Source organism: Erythrolamprus reginae, chromosome 11 (genome assembly GCF_031021105.1).
Source record: "Erythrolamprus reginae isolate rEryReg1 chromosome 11, rEryReg1.hap1, whole genome shotgun sequence".
NCBI lineage: Eukaryota > Metazoa > Chordata > Lepidosauria > Squamata > Dipsadidae > Erythrolamprus > Erythrolamprus reginae.
The window spans coordinates 15,202,291-15,211,691 of NC_091960.1; the positions used below are offsets into that span (position 1 = coordinate 15,202,291).

The 9,401-nt window shown below is 46.3% G+C and overlaps 1 protein-coding gene across 1 annotated transcript in view; it reads left to right on the forward strand.

Annotated features, from left to right (window-relative positions):
• The first annotated feature begins 658 nt into the window (after nt 1–658).
• NKAIN1 (sodium/potassium transporting ATPase interacting 1) overlaps nt 659–9,401 on the forward strand; it is a 68,328-nt gene continuing 59,585 nt past the window's right edge. The window contains exon 1 of the mRNA XM_070763801.1: nt 659–2,127. Coding sequence (XP_070619902.1) covers nt 2,074–2,127 — 54 coding nt within the window. The 5' untranslated portion in view covers nt 659–2,073. The remainder of the gene's footprint in view (nt 2,128–9,401) is intronic.

Genomic DNA, 9,401 nt, shown 5'->3' on the forward strand with positions numbered 1-9,401 from the left:
GACTGATGATTCCAGAGTCTCGGCTGCCCGGGAAAATGGAGGTGGGCGTGGCCTCTGGAGGCCCAGCCCCCCGACTCCTCCGCGGCGTCCGCCTGCGCGGCTGGACAGCCTAAGGCAGAGGCGGGGAGGGGCTCGCGCTCCGGCCTCCTCCTCCTTCCCCCTCCCCTTCTTCCTTCACGCCCAGGGCGCAGCTGGAGAGCCACGTGGTGGCCCGGGCGGCCTGTTTGTGTGTGTGTGTGTGAGCGAGAGAGCGGGGGAGGGGGGGGGCTCTGTTTCCCGCTCGCCCACCTCTCCCGTGCGGACCCTCATTCTGCCTCAGGTCGGGGCTGCGGGTTGGTGGGCCGCTTGAGTCTCGCGGAGTCTCGAGCCGGCGTCGGGTCTCTTTCCCTCTCTCTCCTCTTCCTCTCCTTCTCTCTCTCTCTCCTCCTCCCTCTCTCTCCTTCTCTCCCTCATCTCTTTTTCTCTCCCCCCTCTCTCCTCCTCTCCCTCCTCTCTCTCTCTCCTTCTCAATCTCTGTCCTTCTCTCTTTCTCCCTTTCTCCTCTCCCTCTCTCCTTCTCTCTCCCCCTCTCTCTCCTTCTCCCCCTCATCTCTTTTTCTCTCCCCCTCTCTCTCCTCCTCTCCCTCCTCTCTCTCTCTCTCTCCTTCTCAATCTCCTCTCTGTCCTTCTCTCTTTTTCTCTCCTCCTCTCCTCCCTCTCTCTCCTTCTCTCAATCTCCTCTCCTTCTCTCCCTATCTCCTTCTCTCTCCCCCCTCTCTCTCTTTCTCCCCCTCATCTCTTTTTCTCTCCCTCTCTCTCTCCTCCTCTCCCTCCTCTCTCTCTCTCTCTCCTTCTCAATCTCCTCTCTGTCCTTCTCTCTTTTTCTCTCTCTTCTCCTCTCCTCCCTCTCTCTCCTTCTCTCAATCTCCTCTCCTTCTCTCCCTCTCTCCTTCTCTCTCCCCCCTCTCTCTCCTTCTCCCCCTCATCTCTTTTTCTCTCCCTCTCTCTCTCCTCCTCTCCCTCCTCTCTCTCTCTCTCTCTCCTTCTCAATCTCCTCTCTGTCCTTCTCTCTTTTTCTCTCTCTTCTCCTCTCCTCCCTCTCTCTCCTTCTCTCAATCTCCTCTCCTTCTCTCCCTCTCTCCTTCTCTCTCCTCTCTCTTTCCCTCTGTCTCCTCTCCTTCTCTCTCCTCCCTCTCTCCCTTTCTCTCCCTCTTTCTTTCCTCCTCTCCTCCCTCTCTGTCCTTCTCTCCTTCTCTCAATCTCTTCTCCTTCTCTCTCTCTCTCTCTTTCTCCTCTCCCACTCTCTCCTCTCTCTCTGTCTCCTCTCTCCTCTACCTCTCTCTTTCTCTCTCCTGTGACTATCTCTCCTCTCTTCCTCTCTCGCTCTCTCTCCTTTCTCTCGCTCTGCTTCTCTCTCTCCCTCTTTCCCTCTCCTCTCCCCTCTCCTTCTCTCTCTCCTCTCTCTCTTTCTTTCTTCCCGCCCGCTCGAAGCAGTGCAGCCGTGGGTGTGTCGGCGGAGGAGGCGGAGAAAACAATATAGCGGAGGCTTTGAGAGAGAGCGAGAGAGAGAAGGCGGCGGAATCTCCCGCATATAAAACGCGCGGGACAAAAGCCCGCGGGCTCCTCAGCTCGACGCCCGCCCTTCCCCGGCCGCCGGCCTTCGGTTGTTGCGGAGCGCCTTCCGATGGAGCCCGGGTGCCGCTTCCCGCGGGCGGAGCAGCGCCGCGGCGGCGGGGGCGGCGTTTAACGCCTTCGGGGGCGGCTGGTCCCTTCCTTTCTTCTCTCCCGCCGCCGTCTCTTTTTCCCCGGCGTCGTTGAGCGGACAGGAGACAAAAGGCGGCGCGGGGGGCGGTGGTGGAAAGACGGACGAGGCGCCTCGCTCTCTCGCTTGCTCGCCGGGCAGCCATGGCACCCAGGAGCCGGCCGGTGCCGCTGCTGCAGCCTCTCCTCCTCCTCGTTCCCTCGCCGCCGCCGCCCCGGCCGATTTCGGACGCCCTCTGAGCCCGGGGTTGTCACTGGCAACGGGAGGCGCGGCGCTGCTCCCGACGGGCACCGGCGAGAGCGGAGGGCTTTCGGCCACCCCCGGGCCCCGCCATGGGCAGATGCAACGGACGCTGCACGCTGGTCGGCTTCTGCTCCTTGCAACTGGTGAGCCCAGCGGACGGAGGGGAGGCGGGAGGGGGGGATCCATCCGGGCGAAGGGTGACCTTGCCTGGCCAGCCCGGTTTGGCCGGAGGAGCCCGAAAGAAGAGGGGAAGGATGCCGGCATGGGGAGGCCTCGCCTCCCCTACACACACACGCCGGCTTGGGGGTGGGAGGAGAAGCCCCTGAATAAGAGGCGCCGGGACGGGGCTTGGGCGGCTGCGGCTCAAAACTTTAAATCTCTTCGCCGGAACAGTGGCCGCCCTGCCTGCCTCCCTCCCTCCCTCCTCTGGCGGAGTTGGACGAACTCCGTGGCTGGGTTCGCCAAAGACGGAGGGTCATCGGGATGCAGGGGTGGCTTCTGAAAGGGGGAGGGAGAGAGAGAGAGGGAGGGAGAAGAGAGGGAGAGGGAGAAGAGAAGGAGGGAAGGAGAAGAGAGGGAGGAGGGAGGGGGAGAGAGGGAGAAAGAGAGAGAAGGGAGAGGGAGGGGAAAGAGTGAGGAAGACAGAAAGGAAGAAGAGAGAGGGAGAGGGGGAGGAGAAGGAGGAGGGAGGGAAGGGAAGGGGGAGAAAGGAAGAGGGAGGAGGGATGGGAAGAAGGAAGAGGTAGAAGAGAGGGAGTGAGTGGGAGAAAAGAGAGAGGGAGAAGAGGGAGAAGAGGGAGGGAGGGGAAGACGGGAGAGGGAAAAGAGATAAGGGGAAGAGAGGGAGGGCAGGAGAAAAGAGGAAGAGGAGAGAGGGAGAAGAGAAGAGAGGGAGGAAGGGGAAGAAGGGAGAGAAGAGAGGGAGAGAGAGGGAGGGTGGGAGAAGAGTGAGGAAGAGAGAGAGGAGAGACGGGAGGAGAAGAGAGGGAGAGGGAGGGAGAGGAAGAAGAGAGAAGGAGGGAAAGGAGGAAGAGGAAAAGGGACAATGAAGGAAGAGACAGCGCGAGAGAGAATGCTGTCTGGTCTTTTGGCCCCACCCTGTTTTGATTGATTGATTAATTGATTGGTGAGAAATCCAAAACTTCGATCAGGCACCAAAGGGGAAGAAATGAAACTGAGTAACCCTGGCCATTGTCTGGCTACCTGAGAGAAAGAAAGAATGCAGATAGTCCTCGACTGACAACACTTTGTTTAGTGACAACAAAGTTACAACCGCAGGGGGGTGGGGATGACAGGACAATTTTTCGCACTTAAACTGTCATTGCAGCATCTTCCTGGTCACATGATCAGAATTCGGATGCGGGTCAACTATGCTGCTCAAAAAAAATAAAGTGAACCCTTAAACAACACAATATAACTCCAAGTAAATCAAACTTCTGTGAAATCAAACTGTCCACTTAGGAAACAACACTGATTGACAATCAATTTCACATGCTGTTGTGCACATTCAACTTTGTACAGAACAAACTGTATTCAATGAGAATATTTCATTCATTCAGATCTGGGTTGTGTTCCCTTTATTTTTCTGAGCAGTATAGTTCATATTTATGACTGTTGCGGTGTTGGGGGGGGGGAATCCTGTGATCCTCTTTTGGTGACCTTCTAACTACCAAACTTTTAACAGTTGTGATAACTCACTTAACAACGGTGGCAAGAAAGGTCGTAAAACGGGGCAAAATTCACTTTATAAGTGTTAGCCACAGAAATGTTGGGCTCAGTTTTTGGTCGTAAGTTGAGGATTGCATGTATTAAAAAAATAAACAACACACGATCACAAAGAGATTCTCAGATGCTGTTTTATAGTAATAAGAAGCCATCGGGATTCCACAGGTGAAGAAAGAGCGTATGGGCACGTTTAATAGCGAAATAAATCTGCCTATTTTTCTGAGCTTTCTCTCTGATCCTCATCTCATCTTTTATGAGATGAGTTGAACGTTATACTGTAGGCTGCTGGGGCTGGGAGATCTTAGCCTGGAGTGTTTTTTTGTGCATCTGAAGATCCCCAATGCAGTTCAGCCTAAGAGAAAACGAAGCACAGGGGAGGAGAGGGGTAAAATATGTGGTTGCCTTTTTTTTCTGAGCTGCAGGTGCTGGAGCTGTTTTTAGTTTTTATGAGAAGCGGCTCAGGATGCTGTGGTTAAAGAGGACGAGAAAAAGTGATATTTACAGGAAATTTTACTGTGATGCTGAGGGTCTGCCAAAGTGGTTTTTGCTTTTGCTATTTTAAAAGAGTGCAGATTATAATAGCATCGCGTCGGTCGTTTTGTACTAGTGTCCTCAAAAGAAATGTATAATAAGCTCACAAGAGCAATAAACAGGTCTACTGTTACAGCGGATTGCTGTTCTTATGGCATAAAAGTTGACAAAGAAAGTTCTTCACTGCTTCGTTAGTGTTCTGTTTATATTTCCCAGTTTTATTTTTGTAACAGGCTAGCTTGTTACATAGAGCATAATAGAACTCTTAATTCCATACAGGAGCACCTGGGGCATAGCTTTGGTGTCTCACCATACAAATATTGAAAACTGGTGCTCTCGTAGAGTCATTCTCTATGTTTGACAAAGTTCCAACGTCAGTCAGAATAGCAGGACAAACGATTGATAAGAAAGAAAATTAAAATACCTGGGAAAACAATAGGAAACAGGAAAGACCTTTTTGAGAGAAAAATGCATAGAAAATGTAAATAATTTGTAAATATAAAATGAACAAACATAAAATAAGTAGAGAAATTTAAAACAGACCTGCCATGTAATGTCCAATGATTTTAAATGGTTTTTTTTTGGTATTATTGTCAGTATTATGTGTCAGTAAATAAAAATTTACCAAAAAAAAAGGTTAAAAAAAAAGACAAAGTTCCAACGTAGCCATTTCCCATCAGTCCAGCTTAGCAGGTGGAATGCATGATCCTTCCAATTTATTTATGGTCTGGGTGCTGTTGCCACAATCTCTCTGTGTCTCCATGGAGGTGGAATGTCCAATTACTACTAATAACGCTATACTTGAATGCCCATTGGGGATAAAAAAAATCACTGGGTTGGTTACACAATACAGGGCTATACTCAGTGGTTGAAAATGTATTTTGCATATTGATGGACTCGGGTTCAATACCCATTGTTTCCATGTAGAGTTGGCATAAATTGTGCCAAGCCGTTGCTAGTCAAGAATATGATGATGATCATTGAAAACAACAATAGAATCTCACACGTAATAATAACACGGGCAGAATTCACATCTACTGTGGTGACAGCACTCAGCATATGACATTTTTGTATGCTCATGGGCCAGAATAGTCACCATTGGGTAGTTGGGTTAATCATTGATTCCATTTAAGCCATTTAAAAAAAATATTGTCGTCATTGCTATGCAGTTGATGGGTTCAGACAAAACATTAAATTGAAATTAATCTAAACATTACAAGTTAATGAACCCAAAGGTGCTTTTTTCAGGAATTAACTGGACTTTCTTTTTTCTTTTGAAGATGTTTCACTTTTCATCTGAGAAGCTTCTTCTGCTCTGATAGGTTAGTGGGAAATGGAAGGATTTATTGCAGACGGATGGTCATTTCCATCCTTTTAGAGCAGTGATGGCAAACCTATGGCACGGGTTTCACAGGTGGCATGCGGAGCCATATTGCTGGCACGTGAGCTGTTGCCCTAGCTCAGCTCCAACATTTATTTATTTTATTTATTTATTGGATTTGTATGCCACCCCTCTCCGCAAACTCGGGGTGGCTAATAACAATGATAAAAACAGCATGTAGAAATCCAATTAATAAAACAACTAAAAACCCCTATTATAAAACCAAACATACACACAAACATACCATGCATAACTTGTAATGGCCATGGGGGAAAGAATATCTTAACTCCCTCATGCATGTGTGTGCTGGCCAGCTGATTTTTGGCTTGCACAGAGGCCCTGGAGGACATTTTTGGCTTCCAGAGAGGCTCTGGGAGGATGGGAGAGGGCATTTTTACCCTCCCACAGCTCCAAGGAAGCCTTTGAGCCTGGGAAGGGCGAAAGCCGAGACTACTGAGCCCACCAAAAGTTGGGAAACAGTCTGTTTCCGGCGTCCAGAGAGCCTCTGGGGGCGGGGAAACTGTTTTCATTCTCTCTGGGCATTGACTTATAGGTGTGGGCACTCGGGCAGGTGCAATAGTGCGTGCCCATGCTCTTTTGGCACCCGAAAAAAAAAAGGTTTGCCATCACTGTTTTAGAGGGTCCTTGAAGCACTTGGGGGTTTATCTCTGTGTCCTCAGGATCACTTTCAGGAACCAGGAACACCACTCAGGTGACCCCGAGGGCACAGACAACCTCCAAGTGCTTCAAGGACCCGCTAAAAGTATGGAAATGACCAGCTTTCTGCAAGGGGTATAAATCCTTCCATTCCCCACTATCAGAGCTGAAGAAGCATCTTGGATAAAAAATGAAACATCTTCAAAAGAAAAATAACAAGAAAATCCAGTTGCCTCTTGAAAAAGCACCTTTAGGATAACCATGACCTGGATAACTGATAATCTCTACAGACAATAATGTGTGAACCTATCTTGTACATGCTTTGCAAATCAGAATCAAACCCTGACTGCCTGAAGCCACTCCACAATTGCCTCCTTTGTATCTTCAATATGTTGTGGCATCAGAATTGCATCCAGAGTCCATGGATTTCTCTAGTCTTTGGAAACTGCTCTCTTAGGATGCACAAATTGTTATGCTGTTATTGTTGTTATTCCATTCTCTAACCCAGTGTTTCCCAACCTTGGCAACTTGAAGATATTTGGACTTCAACTCCCAGAATTCCCCAGCCAGCGAATGCTGGCTGGGGAATTCTGGGAGTTGAAGTCCAGATATCTTCAAGTTGCCAAGGTTGGGAAACACTGCTCTAACCCAGTCCACGCAACAGGCTAACTCGTACTAGTACGTTGCTATTATGATTCAAAAGTTGTAGTTTTTTCCTTAGTATGTTTTGTGGATCCAGATGTATCATGCAAACTTTTATGAATATGTATCCGTAGGCATTTGTTATGAGGCATAGTATCATAGCATATCCAATATGGTGATGCCAGGCAAATGACATACGGTTTGTAACTGTTCCGATTGACACGGTGACATGCTGTACATCATTTGCACAACAATGAGACAATGTACATGACATTCTTTGTCTGTTCCATTGTGAACCCTCCTTTATTTTTTTCCTGTCGGTCTTGAGTGTGCAACTTCTTTCAACCTACACTTGGCCTTAGGATTTGTTCTTAAAAAAAAAAAAGTCAAGACAAAAAAAACAACTAAAATTAAAAGGATGAATTAGTTATTTTATTTCACTTTCCTTTGTATTAGAGGTTTTTAACCCACTGTATTCAAAAAATATCAGTTCAGCAGTAACTTTAAAAAAAATTAAGAAAATATCTTTATTTAATTTTTTAAAAAGGAAATATCTTTATATACACACAAACAAACATAAAAAGTTTAAAAACATTGGACAGCATGTGATATACCTGTTTTACAATTCTTATTGTGCTCAATCTCTATTACTATAACTATCATTATACATAGTATATACTATCTATCTATCTATCTATCTATCTATCTATCTATCTATCTATCTATCTATCTATCTATCTGTATATGTATATGTACTGTATATGTATATGTGTCAAAAAAACATTTGACACATACAGAATATAGTTGTCGGCTATAAATAAATTAACTGCCTTGAAATGGTCCTGGGTTGGGCCTAGAGGCAAAAAGGAGCTGTGACGTTCCTTCAATATACCAGGGTGATCCAACATAAAAAAACATATATATATATCACATGTTTTTTGCTGAAATTTTAAAATTAAGGGAGACTAGGATGGCACCATATGTATATACATTTATCTTATTTCCTTACTCCCCTCTTTTAACCCTTCTAACTGATCCTCTTTTTATTGAATCCACCTTTCTATCATCATCATCATCTTCATTGGGGGAAAGATCAAAAGCAACATGAGAAAATATTATTTTACTGAAAGAGTAGTAGATCCTTGGAACAAACTTCCAGCAGATGTGGTAGATAAATCCACAGTAACTGAATTTAAACATGCCTGGGATAAACATATATCCATCCTAAGATAAAATACAGAAAATAGTATAAGGGCAGACTAGATGGACCATGAGGTCTTTTTCTGCCGTCAGACTTCTATGTTTCTATGTTTCTATGTTTCATCTCTTTATACTTTCCTTTTCTTCAACCAGCAATAAAAACTGTTTCAACATTTGTAATACTCTGATTCCTCTTTATTTCTTATTTCCATAGTTAGTTTATCCATTTCCGCACATGTTGCTATTTGTTTCTATTAGGTCTTCTTCTGTGGGGTATGTTTTCCCTTTTCCACTGTTGGGCATAAACAATCCTAGTCACTGTAATTAGGTGTAAAATTAAATATCTTTGATCTTTCTCTTACTTCTCATACATTATTCCCAGTAAAAACAATTCAGGTTTGTTTTCTATTTTTTTTCTAGTATTTCTTGGAGCCAAGTTTGAACTCTTTCCCAGTACATACATACATACATACATACATACATACATACATACATACATTGCTTTATTACAACACCAGTAAAAGCAGTAACTTTTGAAAGGGCTCTGATGGCCATATCCAAAGATTTTGGAAACCAAGACCGTGGGAACCCTGAGCATGGATATCAAAAAGCCTCGGTGGTGCAGTGGTTAGAGTGCAGTATTGCAAGCTACTTCTGCTGATGACTGGCTGCCAGCAGTTTGGCAGTTCGAATCTCAGTAGGCTCAAGGTTAACTCAGCCTTCCATCCTTCCAAGGTCGGTAAAATGAGGACCCAGATTGTTGGGGGAAATATGCTTACTCTCTGTAAACCGCTTAGAGTGGGCTGTAAAGCACGGTGAAGTGGCATATAAGTCTAAATGCTATTGCTATTGCTGTCATGCACCCCGAAAGCAAGTCCAGAGATGACAGACAGGCAGAATGCAATTGACAGAAGACCTTTTGTATTACGAGAGATGCTTTAACACGCAACGTCGGTCTGTCCACCCTTTCAAGGGTTCTTAATCGGGTGAAGTGACTGTTGGGCAACTCATGTTTTATGCAGCTGTTCTCTCTGGATTCGGCTCTTAACCGTTTTAAATTCAGTTTGGCAAGGTTGAGAAAATACGTTCTCTTCCTTCCCGTGTTTTTCTTCTTCTTTTTTTCCCTTTTCGACCGCATGCTTCAGTGAACCAGTACAGGTTGGCTTCGTTCCCAGGAACCAGCTACAAGTAAGTGGCCGCAGCCGGCGTGGGCTTGATGGAGATGTGTTTGTCCCAGTCAGCAGCCTGTCATCCTAGCACCCAGTTTTCTACAGCCGTCAA